Genomic DNA, 25,409 nt, shown 5'->3' with positions numbered 1-25,409 from the left:
ATCAATCTCAAAATCGTTGGCAAATATATATATATTTAATTAATTAATCAATTATATATATATATATATAATTAATTAATTGCCAGCACGAGTTTCACAATTGGCACTGTAGTTGATGGGTACTAGTGAACTATGAAGAACGAATAAAGTGATGAGTAGAAGCATTTGCTGTTGCTATCTAAATTGATATGTGCACAAGTGTGGTATTTTTATTTGACCTATTGTATGTTCTAGTTGATTTCACTGTCTGCCCTTGCACAACGAAAAAGGGAATTACCGGCTATCAACCAGTTCCGGGTAACGCAGAAGCCGTGACCCCATGTTCAACAGCGTCACAGCATTTTATTTGTCCATACATTTTGCCGCACTAGATTGCACAATTCTGCTTGGGAATATTGCACAGTATTCTAAAGATGTTAGAATGGGATCTGAAACCCCGGTCACTGAAGAATAGACCTCGAATTATTTGTTTTTGTTCAATGTTATCTCTTGACGTCTGGGTCCTTGAGCCTACTAAACCCCACAAAGCCTTGCCCAGGTTTCACTGTTTGTCTACACCTGTTTAGGAAGAATGTGACACAAATAAAGTTTGATAGATTTTTGGGCCCATGTGGGGGTGTGTGAGCACACTCCCTGACCTGTTCTGGAATTTAGTCTAACATCAAAGCCATGATTAGTATAGAAGTTTATCTGTGGGTCAGGGTTGGAGAGCCCTGCCCAGGAGTCAACAGCCTAGAACCACAAACCCTCTGTCCCCTGTCTCATCGACAACCTTCATTCAAGGTCAAAGATGCATCTGTTACCAGACAGGCAGCTGGTGTTGCAAATCTTCAAAATGTTGACTCCTAAACTCCTTGCATTATGCAGGCCACAGAGAGAATCCATACCTTTTTTATTTTTTTGTAGTTTTAGCTTAAAGATTGTGCTACATCAGATATCTAACAATTGCTTGCTTTAAGCCAGGGTTTCCCAAACTCGGTCCTCGGAACCCCAAAGGGTGTACGTTTTGGTTTTTGCCCTAGCACTACACAGCTGATTCAAATAATCATCTAGCTTTGATCATTTTAATTAGCTGTGTAGTGTTAGGGCAAAACCCCAAATGTGCACCCCTTTGGGAAATGCTGCTTTACATCTTTTCAATAGTGAATACTAACGGTGTCTTTGTTGCCTTTGGCAGGCTCTACTTGCAAATTGCCTGGACACTTCTAGTAGTCAAGGGCAGTAACAAACCCTCTACTCGTCAACTCTGGGGCTTGAGAAGGAAGAGCATCTTTGCACAGTATTCCTTGCAATGTTTCGGCCGTGAAGTCCTGGACACCCAATAATCTTTCAGCTGCAAATACAATTATGGCCAGTTCCTTGGACTCCTTGTTCATTTGGGCAGGACAATTAATCACATACAATAAAAGCCACAAAATCCACCTTCACGATCAGCATATCAGTTTCCCTAAAACTGTTGAACGACACGGAATCTCCACAGCCTGTGGGGCATCCACCATATTGTCAGCTTCACTGACTCCCAACTATTTTGCATAGAGTACCACTAACCTGTAGTAGGTTTATGTATACCTTTAGTGACTAGTTTCTTGTGTTCCGTGTGCAAGCTCATTTGGATACATTCAGCTAAAATATATGTTAATTTAGATCCCAAAGTGCCCTTTTTTTCAGTATCGCTTAAATGGTAGTAGGCCTAACCTTAAATACAAGTCAAGGAGCCAAATGAAAGTCTCTTTCACAGATGTGATTCATTTTGGACGTTCACAAAAATAGCCTTTCAAAAAGAGCAACTACAATTACCAAGCCAGGAACTCTTGGAATCCACCTTAAGGTTTTGAATGGTGTACACTGGGGCTCCAGAGTGGCACAGCAGTTTAAGGCACTGCATCTCAGTGCAAGAGGTGTCACTATAGTACCTGGTTCGAATCCAGGCTCTATCACATCTGACCATGATTGGGAGTCCCATAGGGCAGCGTTGGCCGGAGTAGGCCGTCATTGTAAATAAGAACAAATTCTTAACTGACTTGCCTAGTTAAATAAACAGTCCCCCACAAAATTATCCTTATTTTCAGCAGATGATGGCAGGTGGTTACAACACATCTCCTTTTGGCTATTGAAGGGGCCCCTTGTGCATTTGTATTACTTAAGCCTTTTTCAGTTCACACAATGGATCAAACTCTAGCTAGTGGCAATTTGAGGGTATAACAATTGGAATGTCAAGTACTCACTGAAGAAGAGTCCAACACTTCGCAACCTCAGATGAGCTATGTAGATTATATCTGTTTCAATGTTTTGTTGTACGTTGTCTCCGTCATAAAACCGTTCTCATACATCTTTTAGGCTTTCAGGAAATTCCTTCCCATGTTTGACCGGGTGCTAGTGGAGCGTCTGGCTGCGGAGACTATGTCAAAGGGGGGCATCATGTTGCCAGAGAAGGCCCAGGGCAAGGTTCTGCAGGCCACAGTGGTCGCAGTGGGACCAGGCTCCACAAACCAGGTAATTTACTTCGATCTTACACTCTGGCTAAACAGTAGCTTATGTATGATTTGTGTAACTAACTGGAGTCTGTCTACAATTGTGGCTTACAGTCTGTCTGAGTTGTCTAACTGGCTTATCAGATTTCACAATGCCCAGATACAATACAGCAATCTTTTTTTTCTACTGTTCTCATTCAGAAAGGGAAGCTGACACCCATGAGTGTCAAAGTTGGAGAGACGGTCCTTCTGCCAGAGTATGGAGGAACTAAAGTCGACCTGGAAGACAAGGCATGTCTAGAACTGTTTTCTACTTTATTGTTATTAGATGTATGATAAGTGATCATTTGAAATTATGTCCTACTACTGTATTCATTAGTTTGTGTATTGATTGTCTATTTTAATTTATCTCCATTTGTCTTTCAGGAATACTTCCTGTTCCGTGATGCTGACATCCTTGGCAAATATGTAGAGTAAAATCTGTTTCACTGTAAAACATCCCTGTAACCCCCATCCATCCTGTTAGAGAAGATTGTTGCCTCGTTCATGTGTTGTTGTTTTTTTAATATGTTATTCAATTGTAAATAATTCTGATCATGTTTTGTTACAATAATAAAGTGGACTATTGAATCTGGATGTGTATCTCCTGAGCAGATATATGAAAAGAGGATTTGAGATGTATTTTATGTGCAAGTGGGGACTGTTCATGCTGAGGAGTGCGTTTCACAGGCCCCCACCTGCAACACTCTGAATAAGACAAGTTGAATATACATATACAGAATCAGATCTGCATAACATTTTGTTGAAGGAACTGGTTTTGGTAAAAGGTCCTTCCACCCCTGCATACACTTGTATTCTTCAAATACTATGATTCACACATACGTAAACAAGCAAATGTGCAGTGTCAGTGATCTCTCTGGAGGAATGACAACCATTTGGTAGCTCACTACTCCCAGTTCTTGTTATCCGTCACATAAGCTTGTGCATCATTTGCATCCGGGCATTCTGTCGAGATGGTCATGGCGGAGGGTACTGCAGTTCTGAGGAGGAATAGGCCTGGAACCAAGGCGAAGGTATGTTTCTAGAAATCTCAATACGATTGCATTTGGTGAAGAGGCCATCGGTGATCATAGTGGCCTTACCTCAACCGTGAATTTAATTTCGGTGATGGCTTCTGAAAAACACCGGAAGGATCGGGGCTGCAAGCCAGTAACGTTAGTAGCTTGCTAACTTGGCTTGCTAAAAAGCAGACATTTCGACACTTGTCCAGCTAGATAGTTGGCAAACTAGACTAAAATCCCAATATGAATACTATCAGTGAACCACTTTTACTTTTGATAGCTAGCAAGTAACTAGTTGACGCTAGCTAACGTAGTTGCCAGAAGATGCCGACCCTACTGTTACACTTGTTTACGACTGAGCTGCACTGGGGTAGGAACGCAATCATGGGTATATTAACCTCTAACCACACCATGGAACTGGTGCAAGATATGGGTGAGGAAACGTACCTCAATGCAGGGATGGGATATTCCACTGTACTCCAAATTGTACATGTATCCACACTGATACATCGAGAAGAATACTGCTAGTTTTAATGGAAAACTGCCCTTTTTGTTCTCATGCTAGCTAGCAGTAACCACTGCAGACATTTTGGAATTTCAGTGCCAGACCATTAATCTCCATTGTTCAACACAAAGTGCTGTTACGGAAGTAACCATTCTGCTGGCTTGGCAGTTTTGAAAGGGAAGTTTAAAGGTAAAGTAATCAAGAGTAAGGCTAATCATTCTGGGAGATGGTTCATTTTAGTTATAGATGTGAATGGTCTTTTTATTTTGGGAAGCTACAAAAATCATTTATGCTACAAATAACAGTTCAAAAACAAAAACCTATTTCAAGATTTTTAGCAGGAAATCCATCTACTTTTTTTGTGGATGCCAGACTGAATTTTGGAGGGGATTGGAATTCTATTGTGGATCCTCAATGGGATTGCTTACCTCCTGAGCTACAAGAATGAATAATCCCTCCAAATTGAATTTATGTTTGAGATTTGATGGTTTTGAGATCTATCTATATATATAAAACAATATACATTGTGTTGCAAAGATATGTCCAAGCAATCAATAATCTATTTTTGTTTAATATCCAGAGTAGATGTCTCTATTGAAATCTCTGTTCTCACGGACCATAAAGCCATTTTTCATTCAATCAACCTCGCAGCATCTACAGATGGACAGAAAAATAACAATTACCAGAAATGTAACAAAACACTTCCGGCTGATGAACTGTTCAAGACTGCAGCTAAATCTATTAGAACTGAATGCTAGAATAAGGCAAACTTGTTGAAGTTATATGGTGCATACTGGGAAATCAGAAGGTTGACCATTCAAAGAGGAAAGGTGGTTGCTAAGACCAAAAGTCTATAATCAAAGATATTGTTACCATCTATGGACAAGAGGACTTGAGTCATCAAGACGAGCACATTATTAAAACAGAATATATGAGGACAAAGCTTAAGGATTCTGGACTTTCTGACGGGATGCCTCCAGGTGGTAAAGGGTAGGCAACAACACATCTGGCACGCTGATCCTCAACCCTGGGGCCCCTCGGGTGCGTACTTAGTCCCCTTCTATACTCCCTGTTCACCCATGACTGAGTGGTCAAGCACGACTCCAACACCGTCCTTAAGGTTGCTGACGACAAAACAGTGGTAGGCATGATAACTGACAACCATGAGACAGCCTATAGGGAGGAGATCAGAGACCTGGCAGTGTGATGCCAGGACAACAACCTCTCTCTCAGTGAGCAAGACAAAGGAGCTGATCGTGGACTACAGGAAAAGGAGGGTCGAACAGGCCCCCATTAACATCGACGGGACTGAAGTGGAGCGGGTCGAGAGTTTCAAGTTCCTTGGTGTCCACATCACCAACAAACTATCATGGTCCAAACAAACCAAGACAGTTGTGAAGAGGGCACGACAACTCCTTTTCCCCCTCAGGAGACTGAAAAGATTTGTCATGGGTCCCCAGATCCTCAAAAAGTTCTACAGCTGCACCATCGAGAGCATCCGGACCGTTTGCATTACCGCCTGGTATGACATCTGCTCGGCATCTGACCGTAAGGCGCTACAGAGGGTAGGTGGTGGTGTCAGAGGAAGGTCCAAGTCATAGACTGTTCTCTGCTAATGCACGGCAAGCCGTACCGGAGCGCCAAGTCTAGGACCAAAAGGTTCCTTAACAGCTTCTACCTCCAAGCCATAAGACTGCTGAGCAACTAAACTAATCAAATGGCCACCGGACTATTTACATTGTTTTTACACCGCTGCTACTCGCTGTTTATTATTTATGCATCGTCACTTTACAAATGACCTCGATTAACCTGTACTGTCGCTCATTGACTCTACCGGTACCCACGGTATATATCCTCATTGTTATGTACATTTCTTGTTACCTTTTTTAAAACTTTTGTTTATTTAGTAAATATTGTATTAACTCTATTTCTTGAACTGCGTTTTTGGTTAAGGGCGTGTAAGTAAGAATTTCACGGTAAGGTCTACTACACCTGTTGTATTCAGCGCATGTGACAAATACAATTTGATTTGAGATCAAGAACAAAGTGGATGGAAGAAGGTGAGAAAAACGCTAAATATATTTTTTACTTGGAAAAAATACATGCTGAACTCTCCTTGGTTGAACTGAACATTAATGGACATGCATCAGAAATCCAAAGGAAATGTCTTGCTTTGTTACATAGTTCTATGGTGAATTATATACTAAAAGGGATAATGTTGGCGATATAACCTCTTTTCTGTCCTCCATGAAAGAGAATGCTTTGTGTATTGATGTGGAGTTCAATAGAATGTGTGACCAAAATATATCTTTGGAAGAGATTAAGAAAGACATCATATGGTAGTTAAGGTCAAACCAGTGAATTTTTTATAAAGTATTTCAAGATGACATTTGTGATTTTTTTTACATTTGTATTCATAGAAGCTATTGAAATGGGGAAGTTACTTTCTTTGATGTCTCAATGTTTAATCTCTTTATTTAAGTAACCTTTCAAATTAAGACCGGTTTTATTTGTCAATCCCCAAAAAATATATTAATATCTTTGTTGTAAAGCATTCGATACGGCAGAGTATAGTTTTATGTTTGAAACACTGGATTTCTTTAGATTTGGCAATTACTTTAAACAAGTCATTCAGACATGGATGCAATAGCTCAATTCAATTACCTAATGGGGGGGGGGGGGGGGGGGCCTCTCAGATGACACTGTACATTTGTTTTACGGGATAGAACAGAGTCTATAAAAAGCTGTGTTTGAATGTATTTTCTTCTATCTTGTTTGACTTTTAAATAAAATTGATACTTTAATGCAAAATGTTCTATCTAATGATTTGGCTGATATTGCCTGTATTCCCATAAAATGTTATTACATACCTGGGCATCAAGATATGTAAAAACCAAACATAGGGCTAATTAAAATTGTACTCCCATCACTGAGAATGTTGAGGTTTGATGCTTGGTTGTTAAATGGTCACATATTGCTGTCAAAAACTGAAGAAGTATCGAGACTGCAATGGCTTCAATGGCATTGGATGTTCCCCACGCAACAAGTAAAGAAGTAGACTTGAAACTTTTACATTTTGTTTGGAGGAATAAACCACATTATTTAAAAGAGTGTATTGTGTAATACTCTAGATCTGGGCGGTTTAAATGTGCTTGATTTTGGTACATCAGATATTATCTTTAAGACTAGGTGGATCAAGAATTACATCCAATTTGCAGATAGGATTTGGAATATTATTCCAAATCTTGTTTTTGAAAAGGTTGGTGGCATTGAATTTTTCCAAAAATGTAACTGAGCTCATTAAAATTCCCCTTAAATGATCTGGTTAATTGTATATAAACGTAACTTCTCCCCTAATAGATGTTTGATTTGGAATAACAAAGACATAAAATATAATAATACATAATATTTCTATAGATGGTTTGAGAACGGTATTTTGTTACTGACACAATTATTTATTGAAATGGACAAATGTATAATTATGTTGAGTTTTTTAATAGATATGTCATTCCAGTGATGGTGAAGGACTATGCCATTGTTTTTAATGCAATAGATACAGGCCTTAAGACTTTTACAGGGAATTATGTTATTGAGAGGAATGTGGAATTCAGTTTCAGCGTCCTATTAGATGGCGCATGCATCAATGATAAAAAGTGGTAGAATTTCAATCTTCTTGATGGAACAGGGTGGATAAATGTACAATTTGGAGTACAGCGGCACATCCCATTCCAGCGGTACATTTTCCGACCCATATCTCGCGCCAGCTCCATGGTGTCTTAATGTAACAATGATTGAGTTCCAATCCCAGTGCAGCTCAATGTTAACAAGCGTAGCGGTAGGGTCGTTATCTTTTGGCAAGCTAATTGAGTAGCCAACCTAGTTTACATTTGGTATTGATAACGTTCATCTACACGGAACAAAAATATAAAAGCAACAAGTAAAGTGTTTTATGAGCTGAAATATAAAATCCCAGAAATGTTCCATACCCACAAAAAGCTTATTTCTCAAAAATGTTATTTACATATGTGTTTACATACCTGTTAGTAAGCATTCTCTTTTGCCAAGATAATCCACCCAGCTGACAGGTGTGGCATATCAAGAAGCTGATTAAACAGCATGATAATTACACAGGGGCACCTGGTGCTGGGGAAAATAAAAGGTCACTTAAAATATGCAGTGTTGTCACACAACACATGTCTCAAGTTTTGAGGGAGCATGCAATTGGCATGATCCTGCAGGAATGTCTACCAGAGCTGTTGCCAGAGATGTAATGTTCGTTTCTCTACCATAAGCGTCATTTTAGAGAATTTGGCAGTGTCCAACTGGTCTCACAACCACAGACCACTTGTAACCACACCAGCCCAGGACCTCCATATCTCGCTTCTTCACCTGTGGGATCATCTGAGGGGGGGTGGGGGAGGGTACTGAGGAGTATTTCTGTATGTAATAAAGCCCTTTTGTGGGGAAAAATGAATTCTGATTGTCTGGGCCTGGCTCCCCAGTGGGTGGGCCTATGCCGTCCCAGGCCTACCCATGGCTGCACTCCTACCCGGTCATGTGAAGTCCATAGATTAGGGTTTAGGGACTGATTTCCTTAAATGAACAGGTACTCAGTCAAATCTTTGAAATTGTTGCATGTTGCGTCTTATAGTTTTGTTCAGTATAGCTAGGTAATTTGGGGCACTTTACAAGTATAAGGTCAACACAAGTAATGACTTTGTTTGATAGTTAGCTGATGCTAAATATTTTAGCTAGTTAATTACAGTGCTGAAGTCTACAGTTCATCAACAGTTAACTAGCTAGCAAGCTATGTCAAAATAGCTGACAGTTACCAGTTAGCTAGCATGTCAACCAATACAGTGTTTGCTAGCTAATGTAAACAATGCTGTCTATGGCTAGATGGTGTGAAGGCTGAGAGGTGACACGTTTGTCCATTGAGCACATACAGTGAATATGATTAACGTTATCCCTTTGTCCCTCTCTCACTGCAGGATTTCTACAATTGGCCGGATGAATCCTTTGAGGAGATGGACAGCACTCTGGCTGTACAACAGGTTTGGTTGAGTTAGTCAGTGGGGAATGACTGAGGAGTCCATTTTGAGCGTCAAATTAGCTTCAAGTGTCATGATTGCAGAATGCTGTTTGTAGCTGTCAAGCCTGACATTGACGAGCTGTGCCTTATTTTAACATGGCTGCTGCCCTATAAACCTACAAAGCATCTTATCTAGTGTGATCATTGTCATCCATGTCAGAACCTTAGTCTGTTAACAAGGATGCTAGCAGAATCCGGATGTTTGACTAACCTCAGTGGTACCCTGTCCATGTTCAGTACATTCAGCAGAACATCCGGTCAGACTGCTCTAACATCGATAAGATCCTGGAGCCTCCAGAGGGACAGGACGAGGGAGTGTGGAAGTACGAGCACCTCAGGTACACTGCGTTCCTTCACTTGACTTACCAGACGTATTACTTTGACCCTATACCAACTCCACACTTGACTGATTAGACTCTCTACACTGAGTGTGTCTACCAAATCAATTACAGTAATTGATTTTTGGTGTTGTCTCATCTTTTTCCTTATCCCCATTCCCCCACCCACCCCTTCTTTCTCTCTTTTATAGGCAATTCTGTCTGGAGCTGAATGGACTAGCTGTGAAACTGCAGAGTGAGTGCCACCCAGACACCTGCACGCAGATGACTGCCACAGAGCAGTGGATCTTCCTATGTGCTGCACACAAAACCCCCAAAGAGGTGAGTGTTACTAAAATCAGAATGTAATTCACTCAGGATTTTATTTTTCGATTTAGCCTGCCATGGCACAGGATGCAATTGCCTGTGTGTTTGTGTCCAGTGTCCTGCCATTGACTACACCAGGCACACGCTGGACGGAGCTGCCTGCCTTCTCAACAGCAACAAGTATTTCCCCAGCCGGTGAGCACACACACACACACACTATGTAAAGGAATACTTTGGTTTCCTACTCATACACTTTCAATCTTCTCTCCCCAGCGTGAGCATCAAGGAGTCCTCTGTAGCCAAGCTGGGCTCTGTGTGTCGCCGTATCTATAGGATATTCTCTCATGCCTATTTCCACCATCGTCAGATATTCGACAAGTATGAGGTAAGTGGTAGTTGGAAGTTCCCACTTCCCAAATAGACCTGGATTTTGGCTCCTCGTTCTTATTGAAACTGATAGAATAGCGTCACAGGGACACAAACTGCTGTTTTCTGCTTGTTTAAATTAGAAAATGTAAAGCTCATATCCACAAGTGTACACCAGGTTGAAGAGGAAATTGAGAAGAATCAGTGCTTTTTTTCTGCCAGATGTTCCATTTTGTGGTTGTATCAAATTCAGTCAACAGGTGGCGCTTCAGACCAGGTTTCCCAAAAGCATCTTAAAGCTACGTTTGTTAGAATTGGTCTTAAAATGCTTTGGGAAACCATGCCAAGGTCTGTAGGGAAATACTGATATGTGGTTATTACTAGAACTGGGCAGATGATTAGCTTCACTTCATGGTCCACTGATCCCGGCTCAGTAGTCAATGCAGACCAAAGCTATAATGGCACTACAGTCTATAAACTAGTGAATCAGACACTGCTTTTCTTGAGTCACCTCTCTGTCTAGAGGGTACGTGCCATGGGTTGTTTCTGGACAGAGCCTAACTCAGCCTAATTCTCTTGTTTGTTTCCCTTCTATGTCCCTCCCTGCAGAATGAGACGTTCCTGTGCCATCGGTTCACACGCTTCGTGATGAAGTACAACCTGATGTCCAAGGACAACCTGATCGTTCCTATCCTGGAGGAGGAGGTCCAGAACGCTTCAGCCGGGGAGAGCGAGGCCTGAGAGGAGAGCTGCTCACAGGAGACCAGACGTGTATTCAAATACTGCTTGATTGAGCTTGCCTGTTGCAATGGAACCAAGAGAAGTCCCACATGTGCAAACCCCACCCATCTGGCACTCTAAAGCAAATGCTCAAAGTATTTGAAAGATTTCAGATAGTATTTGAACCAATGATTTTTATATACACTAGACTGACAGGGGGCGCTGTTTTGAAGCCACCGCGCCCCCCATCTTGGCACCATTGTAAAAAAATGTCTACAATTGTTTTTGCTACATTTACTCTATTACAGACAGCTACATGCATAATTTGTAATTGTGTGAGCTAAAAGTTAAAAAAATGTAATTTTAAACATCCTTAAAAGTACTAATGTTACTGGCCCCGCTACAACAATAATACTTAAATAAATGTAATTTTGTCCTTGAAACATTCAAGTGGAATTCCTTTAATTCCTATGGACTGCCAATATGGCCGACCGGTGGCTTCAAAGCCTCTCATTAGCCAATGCATCAGCAATCCAAAGTTTATATACATCATTGATTTGAACGCAGGTCTGAAACAGCTACACACTACAGACAGGCTCTCACTACTTGCTTTAACATTTTAAGCATCTGGATTTGCTCAACCTACATAAAAACAATGTGTTGATGACAAAGGCACACACTCATGGGCTCCCTGTATATAACCTCTGCTCTCCCATGTCCCCCTCCATCTTGTTTTCCTGGTGCTTTATATTCTCTCTGCCTTTGTTCTCTCTCGCTGAATTGTAAATGGAACCCTTGCCACTCCTGTAGATCTGAGAGGATTGGTGGAAAAATGCAGACATTTCCATGCAGCCCATTGGAAGGCAAGATGAAGCTATGACTATAATGCTTCTGTATCCAATCTGCCCAAATGTACAGGTGTGTGTAGGGTTTAGAGGCTACGGATCCATTTGTGGTTCAGAATCTCTGCTTTTGTTGCTCTGAGTACATACCTCCGTCACCATTTACCCTCCCCCCCGTCATTAAGTTATTTTGTGAGAGGAGTCTTGTCTATCTGGCCCACTTTTCAATTTTCCTTTTTTAATGAACTGAATTTATTTTTTACATTTTCATGATGTCTGTTAATAAAAAAAGACTGTTACCCAATGTGCTTGTTGACTTTTTGAAATGTCCCTTTGTATAAATTGGCCCCATCTGTCATTTGCCACTTCATTTCTAAGGTGTACGCCGCAACACCTTGATGAAGAAGGTTAAGGTGGTAGATGTGAATGTGGGGCCAAGCGCTTTAAAAGTAAATCGGTCAGTATTTCTTAAGCAGAGAATACAACTGCACGCAGAGGAACAAGAAAGGGAAATACACTTTTTAATTAGATAAAACACCAATGACAACAAATGACAATTTCTCCAAAATGAAAACACTGCAACAGGTAGATAATACTGATTTGTTTCGCCATCCCCAAAAAAGGGAGCTAATTTAAAAACTTAGTCTGTGCATCTCTAGTAATACTTCCTGTTAACATTACGATGTACAGCAGCATGGTGATGTTTTCTTATACAACAAGCCCTTCACATGATCAAACATTTAAAAACTTAGTCTGTACATCTCTAGTAATACTTCCTGTTAACATTACGATGCATGGTGTTGTTTTCTTATACAACAAGCCCTTCACATGATCAAACATTTAAAAAAGAGTCAACTGTCACTATCTCCTGAACAAACTAGGGCTTTTGTCTCAAGATCTTAGGAGAGGAATCTACATCAGCACTGAGCAGAATGAAACAATTGAGGCCTGAGAACCAGTGCCATGTGGCTATGATGAAACTACCAGCAATTTCCAATGACAGAATAGGTGCAGGAACAGAATATCTACTGATCCGATGCCAACTGGTAAAATTGTTATAAAATACTTAAGAAATATACACTAATGATGACATCATGAACAGATTAGTGAACAATAGATGTTTAGCACCAATCAGACAGTCTGAATACAATGGCTCTAATGTACTGTATGTGTACATCTCAGAAATATTATCCAATCGTTCCTACTTACCCAGGCACCCCTGTGGCTTGGCAGTCCTCTATCTCTCTGTGTGTGTGTGTGTGTGTGTGTGTGTGTGTGTATATATATATATAAAAACACATCTGAACTCAACCAAGAAATGAATGTACAAACAAGCTTCTCCAGGCCTGAACTCAAACACTCCGAGTTAAACACAACCATCACAGAAAGAGAGAGGGCTGTTTGTAATATGGCTGTACTCACCGCCAGGCCCATAGACAAGTCTGACCTGGATATTGTCAGTACCGCCAACACAGCGAACGTGTCTATTTGTCCACCTGATAAATGTTTACATCCTGCTGGGTGTGTTTATGGGAAAGGAGAAGAGGGAGAGGAGCTGGTGGCAGGATGTAGATATGTTGTGTCTCTGAACCGTGTCACCTTGAGCCTGAGCAGACGTGATGTCACGTCAGAATGAGGAGAGTTGTATTGAATAGAGGTGTTGGCAGTTCTAAAGGGGAGGGTGGATGAGCGGGTGAGGAGGTTTCCCAAAACAGGAACATTGTCTGAAACGTGAGCAGTGACTGAAGAACAAAAACATTGGGACACATCTGTCCAACAGGTGTGTTGTGGGTCACAGGGAGATTAGTCCAGAGGTCTGCCTGTGCACACAGAGGTTCTTCCTGGTGTGTCCTGTGCTTCCTGATTTGTGCTGGTGACAGTTGTGTGAATGTGTGTGTCTGTGTTCTCATCACATGAAAAGGTGCAGCGTGAACAATGTGATCTTTTTGAATCAGGACTAATAAGTGTATGTGTGGAAGAATGTGGGTATGAGTAAAAGTATCTCAATGTCAGTGAACACAGACTGCTTGGTTTTCCCAACAAAATGTTTAAAAAAGGAAATAACACCATCTCAAAATGGTGCATATGGCTTCATAATAAAATACCTTAAAAAGTGCCACGTTTTGCTTTCTAATCTATGGTCTTCTTGGTTAGGGAAGAGATTAGAGGGATAGATGGGGGATAGATATTATCTATGTGTCAATCTCAGGGTTCACATGCATGTGACCTCTGCCGCCCCGTCGTCCTGCTCGAAGCCTCCCTCTTCCAGATGGGACAGGGCGCTGGGGTACCCCCCTCCGAAGACGGGGAACCCCCCGATACCCCCCGCGGTGGGGGACAGCTCCTCAGTGGGGTGTGTTCGGGGGCTGCCCACACCACGACTCACAGAATGAGTGGCCACGTCCCTCTGCATGGACCCCGCCTGGGAGAGGACAAAGAGGTGAGGAAGAGTCTAGCATGCAGTGTTGACTTTGGCAGCTATTTTAGATTTAGTTTTAGTCTTAAAATACTTTTTAGTCTTTTTGTCATTTGTTAGCTTTAGTTATTATCAAACGACTGGACAATGTTGTCACATAATAGTCAGTGCATCTTTTTCTATTAAATAATGAATATTTAGGTTACCGCTAACTTCCATCATGTGCACATTCAGATAGCCATATCCAACTACTACTATCCCCTCATATACCTTAGCTGGCTTCATTGATATTGTGGCAGATTGTAACCAATGACAGCCATAATTAACATTATAGGCTATAAAGACTTGGCTACAGGTTAGACAATTTACAGCTCTGATTATTTACAGCTCTGATTTTCTCCACATCATAACAGTCAAGGGGGGTAAATAAATTGTAGCTTTCCAAAAATGCCAGAAGTATTACTGTACACCTAATATTCAACAAATACCATTTGTTTTTCCCCATTGGAAAAACAACTACCACAACCACCATTTGTAGACCACGGCGTGAGATCGGCAACACAGATAAATAAATAACAGTGCCCATGAGAAAATATAGAGCTTCTGATGTGATCAAAGCAACAACCACGAAAAGCCTACATTAAAGAGAGTAAACATGATTGTTTCTAGTTGATATCAGTTACAAGCCAAGTGTCCTGGCTTCGCAAGTTCAAAAGATTGATGTGTGTGACCGCCTGGGAGCTTTGTTACGAGAGCCAGGCAGATCAGCTCAATCAGACCGTGCAACTGAAAGATGTTAATTCTGCCAATGAGAGGATTGCATGAAATATTCTGCATGCATGCATGTTTAGGATTGGACAAAACTATGGAAGCCCATTCCCACCGATAATTAAAAGTAAATAAATAGGCCAATGCTATCTCAAAATATCTTGGGGCCCAGAGTTTTTCCTAATCTGGTTGACTAACCCAGTGATTCTCAAACCTGTCCTCGTGGACCCCCCAGCCGGTTCATGTATTTGATCTTTCCCAGAACCAGCACACCTGATTCAACTTGTCAACTAATCATCAAGCCCTTGATTCGGTGAATCAGGTGAACTCGTTCTGGAATGAAACAAAATTGTGAAAAGTCTGGGGATCCCCGAGGAGCGGTTTGAGGACCACTGGACCAACCTAATCAGGTCAAATTTCAGACCCTAGTTGGAGGGTATGACATAGCAATAAATCAGCTAGAAAACATGTTTATATGATGGAACCAGATATTTTATAAAATCAGGTCATGTGGTTAAAAATAGAACATTGGACAATAGAACTAACAGGGCTGAGTTTGCTTTATGCAGTGTTGCATCGTGTAGGCCATAGCATCTGTAATTAAAAGGTTACTCACACAGTATGTCATCACTATTGTGTCGATTGATTAATTCCAGTCAATCGTGGAATGATAAGGTCTAGGTAGCCTAGCCACCTGAAGTTTGAATATAAACCAAATTTGATCACAGTTGACGAAACGAATGAGGAAACGAATGACGAAACATATCCTATATGTATGTTCTATTACCTCAAAACTTGGAGTTAGTATCTCGAAACTGAGATAGTATCAACATTTTTGAGTGTCGGAAATGGGCTTTCTTACAAAATAGATGAAAATGAGTTTAATGTCAAATTAAATGTCCATTGGGCTCCCAAGTGGCACAGCGGTCTAAGGCACTGCACCCCAGTGCTAGAGGCGTCATTACAGACCCTGGTTCAATTCCAGGCTGTATCACAACCGGCCGTGATTGAGAGTCCCATTTGTAGTCAGGGAAAATAGGATTTAAAAAAAATTGTTGATGAAAATGTACACTGCTACCATGTACCTGTGATTATTTAAAATGTTCTATGCAATAACCAAATGTTTTGCAGATAGTCAGGGATGTCATCAAAATCTTGCCTGAATATCCAATTAAAACAACTAACATATCGAATGCAGCACAGATGTGTAATTGCTAGTGCTAATGTAATATAATTCATTGATTAGTGTGATAATGCCAAAATCTCACTCTGATTTCATCTTTATCTTATAACAAAAACCCACAAGGGGCAGTATTGTCCCAAAAATAGCAACATTCCTGGTGTAGTATTTTGTGCTAACTGAAGCCAAGCCCTCACCTGGTTCCTCTGTGGTACTGAAGACGTCTTGACTGGTCTCTGTAGGAACACCACCTGCTTGGTGGCCAGATTACCATCACTGGAGACACACAATCTATATATTAGAAAGAAAATCCTCATACAAGGCCTGATGACCCGGTCTACAAAATGGACCAGTTTGTTCCAGCAAAACATCAATTATGTGTGTTACCTGTCATGGCGGATGATAGGTGTGGGCAGGACACAGGTGAGCAGCCAGCCAAACTCAGCCAGTGTGTGAAGGAGTGGCCCGTAATCTGTCTTCACATCAGAACCCTATACAACACAGCAATGATGTCACACACTGGACACAGACAATTGTTGCATGTTTTCTACACTTTGTTTATCCATCTTGTAGTATTACGATTAGGGTTGTTGGCACACAAACACACTCCTGAGACACATTATGTTGCTCAGAAGTGAATGTCATTTACCACAACTAGTTGTTTGAGCTGTGTTTACTTGGACACACACAGAGACGTAACTGTAATGCTAACCTCTCTCTCTCCCCCAACAGGATCTTCCCCAGAGAATATCTACCTACTGCAACACATTCACCTGTCCTCACTGGCTGAACCACACACACACAGGTAATTGGTAACACACACACACGGCTCTCTGACCTCGATGACGGTCCACTGCTCCACTACGATGGTGTCGTTGGCAGGAGGGGCAGTGCTTCTCTCCTCATAGACAAACAACCCCTCTAGAGACCTGGGCACGGGCTCACCTGAGACAACACACACAGACAATCAATCAACATACAATGCATATCTACCAGAAAACACACACTCAAACGCTATGAGTTACACAAATGCAAAATCAGTAGACAGACGTGCATCAGCAGATACCTTTACTGTAGCGGCTGAAGTGCATTGTGAACAATGCTCTACACGTGGCAGTGAATTCCAGATAGTACAGAAAGGACACTACCGGTCAAATGTTTTAGAACACCTACTCATTCAAGGGTTTTTCTTTATTTTTACTATTTTCTACAATGTAGAATAATAGTGGAGACAAACTATGGAATCATGTTGTAACTTTTTTTTTAACAAATCAAAATATATTTGAGATGTGACATTCTTCAAATAGCCACACTTTGCCTTGACAGCTTTGCACACTCTTGGCATTCTCTCAACCAGCTTCGTGAGGTAGTCACCTGGAAAGCATTTCAATTAACAGTTGTACCTTCTTAAAAGTTCATTTGTGGAATTTCTTTCCTTCTTAATGCGTTTGAGCCAATCAGGTGTGTTGTGGTAAGGTAGGGGTGGTATACAGAAGATAGCCCTATTTAATTTAAATATTTTATTTAACAAGGCAAGTCAATTAAGCACAAAGTCTTATTTACAATGGCGGCCTAGGAACAGTGGGTTAACTGCCTTGTTCAGGAGCAGAATGACAGATTTTTACCTTGTCAGCTCGGGGATTCGATCAGCAACATTTCGGTTACTAGTCCAACGCTCTAACCACTAGGCTACCTGCTATGGTAAAAAAACAAAGTCCATATTATGGCAAGCACAGCTCAAATAAGCAAAGAGAAACAATAGTCCATCATTACTTTAAGACATGAAGGTCAGTCATTCCGGGAAATTTCAAACACTTGAAAAAACTTTCAGTGCAGTTGTAAAAACCATCAAGCACTATGATGAAACTGGCTCTCATGAGGACCGCCACAGGAAAGGAAGACCCAGAGTTCTCTCTGCTGCAGAGGATAAATTCATTAGAGTTAACTGCACCTCAATAGCATCCCAAATAAATGCTTCAGAGTTCAAGTAATAGACACATCTCAACATCAACTGTTTCTCTCTACCATATCATCTGATTCCTGCCGCTCTGGATCATTACACCGGATCATCGCAACTAGCTAGCTGCATACGAGTGGCTACTGTTAGCTAACACCTCTGTCCCAAAGCAAGCACCAGCTAACCTCGAGCTAGGGCCATATACCAACTAATTCTTGTGCTACAATACCTCCTTTGCCAATTGGCCTGGACCCTTTATTGTCGACACGGAGCCCCACCAATCCATCACGACTGGACTGCCGACGTGATCGCCCGATGTGGTCTCAACAGGCTATTATTCTGTTTCGATGTCACCGAAGAACCATCTACTAGCCCCGACCCGCTAGCTTTTCTGAATGCTGTGTCCCCTGCTCGCCTAGCGTAGTAGTGACTACCGAACGGCACCCTGACTCACCTATTGCTGCTCATACAGTGGGGCAAAAAAGTATTTAGTCAGCCACCAATTGTGCAAGTTCTCCCACTTAAAAAGATGAGAGAGGCCTGTAAATTTCATCATAGGTACACTTCAACTATGACAGACAAAATGAGAAAAAAAATCCAGAAAATCAGATTTTTAATTAATCAATTAGCAAATTATGGTGGAAACAAGTATTTGGTCACCTACAAACAAGCAAGATTTCTGGCTCTCACAGACCTGTAACTTCTTCTTTAAGAGGCTCCTCTGTCCTCCACTCGTTACCTGTATTAATGGCACCTGTTTGAACTTGTTATCAGTATAAAAGACACCTGTCCACAACCTCAAACAGTCACACTCCAAACTCCACTATGGCCAAGACCAAAGAGCTGTCAAAGGACACCAGAAACAAAATTGTAGACCTGCACCAGGCTGGGAAGACTGAATCTGCAATAGGTAAGCAGCTTGGTTTGAAGAAATCAACTGTGGGAGCAATTATTAGGAAATGGAAGACATACAAGACCACTGATAATCTCCCTCGATCTGGGGCTCCACGCAAGATCTCACCCCGTGGGGTCAAAATGATCACAAGAACAGTGAGCAAAAATCCCAGAACCAAACGGGGGGACCTAGTGAATGACCTGCAGAGAGCTGGGACCAAAGTAACAAAGCCTACCATTAGTAACACACTACGCCGCCAGGGACTAAAATCCTGCAGTGCCAGACGTGTCCCGCTGCTTAAGCCAGTACATGTCCAGGTCCGTCTGAAGTTTGCTAGAGAGCATTTGGATGATCCAGAAGAAGATTGGGAGAATGTCATATGGTCAGATGAAACCAAAATATAACTTTTTGGTAACTCAACTCGTCTTGTTTGGAGGACAAAGAATGCTGAGTTGCATCCAAAGAACACCATACCTACTGTGAAGCATGGGGGTGGAAACATCATGCTTTGGTGCTGTTTTTCTGCAAAGGGACCAGGACGACTGATCCATGTAAAGGAAAGAATGAATGGGGCCATGTATTGTGAGATTTTGAGTGAAAACCTCCTTCCATCAGCAAGGGCATTGAATATGAAACGTGGCTGGGTCTTTCAGCATGACAATGATCCCAAACACACCACCCTGGGAACGAAGGAGTGGCTTCGTAAGAAGCATTTCAAGGTCCTGGAGTGGCCTAGCCAGTCTCCAGATCTCAACCCCATAGAAAATCTTTGGAGGGAGTTGAAAGTCCGTGTTGCCCAGCAACAGCCCCAAAACATCACTGCTCTAGAGGAGATCTGCATGGAGGAATGGGCCAAAATACCAGCAAGTGTGTGAAAACCTTGTGAAGACTTACAGAAAACATTTGACCTCTGTCATTGCCAACAAAGGGTATATAACAAAATATTGAGATAAACTTTGGTTATTGACCAAATACTTATTTTCCACCATAATTTGCAAATAAATGAATTAAAAATCCTACAATGTGATTTTCTGGATTTTTTTTCTTCTCATTTTGTCTGTCATAGTTGAAGTACCTATGATGAAAATGACAGACCTCTCTCATCTTTTTAAGTGGGAGATCTTGCACAATTGGTGGCTGACTAAATACTTTTTTTGCCCCACTGTATATAACCCCTAGTATTTGTCTATACACACACACACACACACACACACACACACACACACACTAGGTAAGACCTGAGCGGACCACCCCCTGTATTTTGGTTAGCGCACCAGGTGATGCTAAAAGATTAGGTAAGTAGTGGGTAGGCAGGTAAGGTAGGAGAGGGGGTTCTAACTTTTACTTTCTTTGGTTCCGTCCAGACCCTTTTCCCCAAATTACCATGTGAAGGAATAAATAAACTCCCAGTAAACAGTACATTTTCTGCCTTTGTCATCCTTACCCGCACCTTCAGTCCCATTCATCTTTCACTCCACGGGGAGTTGAGTTGTAGCAGGGTGTTGCGTTCCCTCTTCCTAGAGGCTTACGTTAAATGACCTTATGATCAATTGGCTACACAGCCGATGACCCCCCCAGACTATTTCAATAACACGGTACCTAATTTTGTTTATCTGTCGGCCCCAGCCTCAAACTCCGATCCTGTACGTACCTAACTGACCCGCTCTGCCCATTCATTGCCATTTACCCGTTGTCTCAGCTCTCCTGATCAACACCTGTAATTGTGTTATGCCTTTCTCTAATGTCAATATGCCTTGTCTACTGCTGTCTTGGCTAGTTCTTATTGTTTTATTTCACTATAGAGCCATCAGTCCCGCTCAAAATGCCTTAGATAGCTCTTTTGTCTAACACCACACACATGCAGAGACCCCACCTGGCTTAACTGGTGCCTCCAGAGACGAAACCTCTCTCATCGTCACTCAATGCCTAGGTTTACCTCCACTGTACTCACATCCTACCATACCCTTGTATGTACATTATGCCTTGAATCTATTCTACCACGCCCAGAAATCTGCTCCTTTTATTCTTTGTCCCCGACGCACTAGACGACCAGTTCTTTTAGCCTTTAGCCGTATCCTTATCCTACTCCTCCTCTGGTGATGTAGAGGTTAACCCAGGCCCTGTTGCCCCCAGCACCACTCCTATTCCCAGAGTGCTCTCATTTGTTGACTTCTGTAACCTTAAAAGCCTTGGTTTCATGCATGTTAACATCAGAATCCTCCTCCCTAAGTTTGTTTTATTCACTGCTTTACCACTCTGCCAACCCTGATGTCCTAGCTGTGCCTGAATCCTGGCTTAGGAAGGCCACCCAAAATTCTGAAATTTCCATCCCCAACTACAGAATTTTCTGCCAAGATAGAACAGCCAAAGGGGGTGGAGTTGCCATCTACTAAAGATATAGCCTGCAGAGTTCTGTCATGTTATCCAGGTCTGTGCACAAACAGATCGAGCTTCTACTTTTAAAAATCCACCTTTCCAGAAATAAGTATCTCACTGTTGCCGCTTGTTACAGGCCCGCTCAGCCCCCAGCTGTGCACTGGACACCATATGTGAATTAATTTCCCCCCCATTTATCTTCAGGGTTTGTACTGTTAGATGACCCAAACTGGGATATGCTTAACACCCCGACCGTCCTACAATCTAAGCTAGATGCCCTCAATCTCACACAAATTATCAAGGAACCTACCAGGTACAACCCTAAATCTGTAAACATGGGCACCCTCATTATATATCATCCTGACCAGTTTCAGTGATTTTGCAATTCGTTCCAATCATTGGCAGCAGAGAACTGGAAGGAAAGGTGGCCAAACGAGGAGTTGGCTGTGGGGATGACCAGTGAAATATACCTGAAACTGGAGTCTTATATCTTCCCTCACTGTAATATAAGCAACAGCTGTCAGAACAGCTTACCAATCATTGCACCTGTACACAGCCTATCTGTTAATATCCCACCCAACTACCTCATCCACATATTATTTTTTGCTCCTTTGCACCCCAGTATCTCTACTTGCACATTGTCATCTGCACATCTATGACTCCAGTGTTTAATTGCTAAATTGTAATTATTTTGCCACTGTGGCCTATTTATTGCCTTTACCTCCCTAATCTTAAGTGCCTTGCGAAAGTATTCGGCCCCCTTGAACTTTGCGACCTTTTGCCACATTTCAGGCTTCAAACATAAAGACAAAAAACGGTATTTTTTTGTGAAGAATCGACAACAAGTGGGACACAATCATGAAGTGGAACGACATTTATTGGATATTTCAAACTTTTTTAACAAATCAAAAACTGAAAAATTGGGCGTGCAAAATTATTCAGCCCCCTTAAGTTAATACTTTGTAGCGCCACCTTTTGCTGCGATTACAGCTGTAAGCCGCTTGGTGTATGTCTCTATCAGTTTTGCACATCGAGAGACTGACATTTTTTCCCATTCCTCCTTGCAAAACAGCTCGAGCTCAGTGAGGTTGGATGGAGAGCATTTGTGAACAGCAGTTTTCAGTTCTTTCCACAGATTCTCGATTGGATTCAGGTCTGGACTTTGACTTGGCCATTCTAACACCTGGATATGTTTATTTTTGAACCATTCCATTGTAGATTTTGCTTTATGTTTTGGATCATTGTCTTGTTGGAAGACAAATCTCCGTCCCAGTCTCAGGTCTTTTGCAGACTCCATCAGGTTCTCTTCCAGAATGGTCCTGTATTTGGCTCCATCCATCTTCCCATCAATTTTAACCATCTTTCCTGTCCCTGCTGAAGAAAAGCAGGCCCAAACCATGATGCTGCCACCACCATGTTTGACAGTGGGGATGGTATGTTCAGCTGTGTTGCTTTTACGCCAAACATAACATTTTGCATTGTTGCCAAAAAGTTCAATTTTGGTTTCATCTGACCAGAGCACCTTCTTCCACATGTTTGGTGTGTCTCCCAGGTGGCTTGTGGCAAACTTTAAACAACACTTTTTATGGATATCTTTAAGAAATGGCTTTCTTCTTGCCACTCTTCCATAAAGGCCAGATTTGTGCAATATACGACTGATTGTTGTCCTATGGACAGAGTCTCCCACCTCAGCTGTAGATCTCTGCAGTTCATCCAGAGTGATCATGGGCCTCTTGGCTGCATCTCTGATCAGTCTTCTCCTTGTATGAGCTGAAAGTTTAGAGGGTACGGCCAGGTCTTGGTAGATTTGCAGTGGTCTGATACTCCTTCCATTTCAATATTATCGCTTGCACAGTGCTCCTTGGAATGTTTAAAGCTTGGGAAATCTTTTTGTATCCAAATCCGGCTTTGAACTTCTTCACAACAGTATCTCGGACCTGCCTGGTGTGTTCCTTGTTCTTCATGATGCTCTCCGCGCTTTTAACGGACCTCTGAGACTATCACAGTGCAGGTGCATTTATACGGAGACTTGATTACACACAGGTGGATTGTATTTATCATCATTAGTCATTTAGGTCAACATTGGATCATTCAAAGATCCTCACTGAACTTCTGGAGAGAGTTTGCTGCACTGAAAGTAAAGGGGCTGAATAATTTTGCACGCCCAATTTTTCAGTTTTTGATTTGTTAAAAAAGTTTGAAATATCCAATAAATGTCGTTCCACTTCATGATTGTGTCCCACTTGTTGTTGATTCTTCACAAAAAAATACAGTTTTATGTCTTTATGTTTGAAGCCTGAAATGTGGCAAAAGGTCGCAAAGTTCAAGGGGGCCGAATACTTTCGCAAGGTACTCTATTTGCACACACTGTACAGTGCCTTGCGAAAGTATTCGGCCCCCTTGAACTTTGCGACCTTTTGCCACATTTCAGGCTTCAAACATAAAGACATAAAACTGTATTTTTTTGTGAAGAATCAACAACAAGTGGGACACAATCATGAAGTGGAACGACATTTATTGGATATTTCAAACTTTTTTAACAAATCAAAAACTGAAAAATTGGCCGTGCAAAATTATTCAGCCCCCTTAAGTTAATACTTTGTAGCGCCACCTTTTGCTGCGATTACAGCTGTAAGTCGCTTGGGGTATGTCTCTATCAGTTTTGCACATCGAGAGACTGAATTTTTTTCCCATTCCTCCTTGCAAAACAGCTCGAGCTCAGTGAGGTTGGATGGAGAGCATTTGTGAACAGCAGTTTTCAGTTCTTTCCACAGATTCTCGATTGGATTCAGGTCTGGACTTTGACTTGGCCATTCTAACACCTGGATATGTTTATTTTTGAACCATTCCATTGTAGATTTTGCTTTATGTTTTGGATCATTGTCTTGTTGGAAGACAAATCTCCATCCCAGTCTCAGGTCTTTTGCAGACTCCATCAGGTTTTCTTCCAGAATGGTCCTGTATTTGGCTCCATCCATCTTCCCATCAATTTTAACCATCTTCCCTGTCCCTGCTGAAGAAAAGTAGGCCCAAACCATGATGCTGCCACCACCATGTTTGACAGTGGGGATGGTGTGTTCAAGGTGATGAGCTGTGTTGCTTTTACGCCAAACATAACGTCTTGCATTGTTGCCAAAAAGTTCAATTTTGGTTTCATCTGACCAGAGCACCTTCCACATGTTTGGTGTGTCTCCCAGGTGGCTTGTGGCAAACTTTAAACAACACTTTTTATGGATATCTTTAAGAAATGGCTTTCTTCTTGCCACTCTTCCATAAAGGCCAGATTTGTGCAATATACGACTGATTGTTGTCCTATGGACAGAGTCTCCCACCTCAGCTGTAGATCTCTGCAGTTCATCCAGAGTGATCATGGGCCTCTTGGCTGCATCTCTGATCAGTCTTCTCCTTGTATGAGCTGAAAGTTTAGAAGGACGGCCAGGTCTTGGTAGATTTGCAGTGGTCTGATACTCCTTCCATTTCAATATTATCGCTTGCGCAGTGCTCCTTGGGATGTTTAAAGCTTGGGAAATCTTTTTGTATCCAAATCCGGCTTTAAACTTCTTCACAACAGTATCTCGGACCTGCCTGGTGTGTTCCTTGTTCTTCATGATGCTCTCTGCGCTTTTAACGGACCTCTGAGACTATCACAGTGCAGGTGCATTTATACGGAGACTTGATTACACACAGGTGGATTGTATTTATCATCATTAGTCATTTAGGTCAACATTGGATCATTCAGAGATCCTCACTGAACTTTTGGAGAGAGTTTGCTGCACTGAAAGTAAAGGGGCTGAATAATTTTGCACGCCCAATTTTTCAGTTTTTGATTTGTTAAAAAAGTTTGAAATATCCAATAAATGTCGTTCCACTTCATGATTGTGTCCCACTTGTTGTTGATTCTTCACAAAAAAATACAGTTTTATATCTTTATGTTTGAAGCCTGAAATGTGGCAAAAGGTCACAAAGTTCAAGGGGGCCGAATACTTTCGCAAGGCACTGTATATAGATTTTTCTATTGTGTTATTGACTGTATGTTTGTTTATCCCATGTGTAACTCTGTGGTGTTTGTCGCACTGCTTTGCTTTATCTTGGCCAGGTCGCAGTTGTAAATGAGAA

At 41.7% G+C, this 25,409-nt stretch overlaps 2 protein-coding genes across 6 annotated transcripts in view; one reads left to right on the top strand and one right to left on the bottom strand.

The window, feature by feature from the left end:
* The window catches only part of LOC110520238 (MOB-like protein phocein), a 41,740-nt gene extending 29,735 nt beyond the window's left edge, over positions 1 to 12,005 (top strand). For 2 of the 4 annotated variants that reach the window (XM_036974648.1, XM_021597406.2), the window contains exons 2-4: positions 2,338 to 2,493; positions 2,673 to 2,762; positions 2,898 to 3,107. In XM_036974648.1, coding sequence (XP_036830543.1) covers positions 2,338 to 2,493; positions 2,673 to 2,762; positions 2,898 to 2,948 — 297 coding nt within the window. In that variant the 3' untranslated portion in view covers positions 2,949 to 3,107. Of the gene's footprint in view, positions 1 to 2,337; positions 2,494 to 2,672; positions 2,763 to 2,897; positions 3,108 to 3,388; positions 3,545 to 9,028; positions 9,092 to 9,366; positions 9,468 to 9,658; positions 9,789 to 9,888; positions 9,969 to 10,046; positions 10,159 to 10,748 lie in introns of those variants that run through there. The other 2 variants (XM_036974651.1, XM_021597405.2) reach the window with 2 other exon arrangements.
* A 188-nt stretch (positions 12,006 to 12,193) lies between these two features.
* The window catches only part of rftn2 (raftlin family member 2), a 37,618-nt gene continuing 24,402 nt past the window's right edge, over positions 12,194 to 25,409 (bottom strand). The window contains exons 5-8 of one of the 2 annotated variants that reach the window (XM_021597403.2): positions 16,904 to 17,010; positions 16,453 to 16,556; positions 16,263 to 16,356; positions 12,194 to 14,123 (exon numbers count right to left, since the gene is read on the bottom strand). In XM_021597403.2, the coding sequence (XP_021453078.2) occupies positions 13,914 to 14,123; positions 16,263 to 16,356; positions 16,453 to 16,556; positions 16,904 to 17,010 (515 nt within the window). In that variant the 3' untranslated portion in view covers positions 12,194 to 13,913. The remainder of the gene's footprint in view (positions 14,124 to 16,262; positions 16,357 to 16,452; positions 16,557 to 16,903; positions 17,011 to 25,409) is intronic. The other variant, XM_021597404.2, reaches the window with a different exon arrangement.

This window comes from Oncorhynchus mykiss, chromosome 3, assembly GCF_013265735.2.
Source record: "Oncorhynchus mykiss isolate Arlee chromosome 3, USDA_OmykA_1.1, whole genome shotgun sequence".
NCBI classification, from domain to species: domain Eukaryota; kingdom Metazoa; phylum Chordata; class Actinopteri; order Salmoniformes; family Salmonidae; genus Oncorhynchus; species Oncorhynchus mykiss.
Note: the sequence above shows the minus strand (reverse complement) of the source record. Positions and strands in the feature narration are given on the sequence as shown.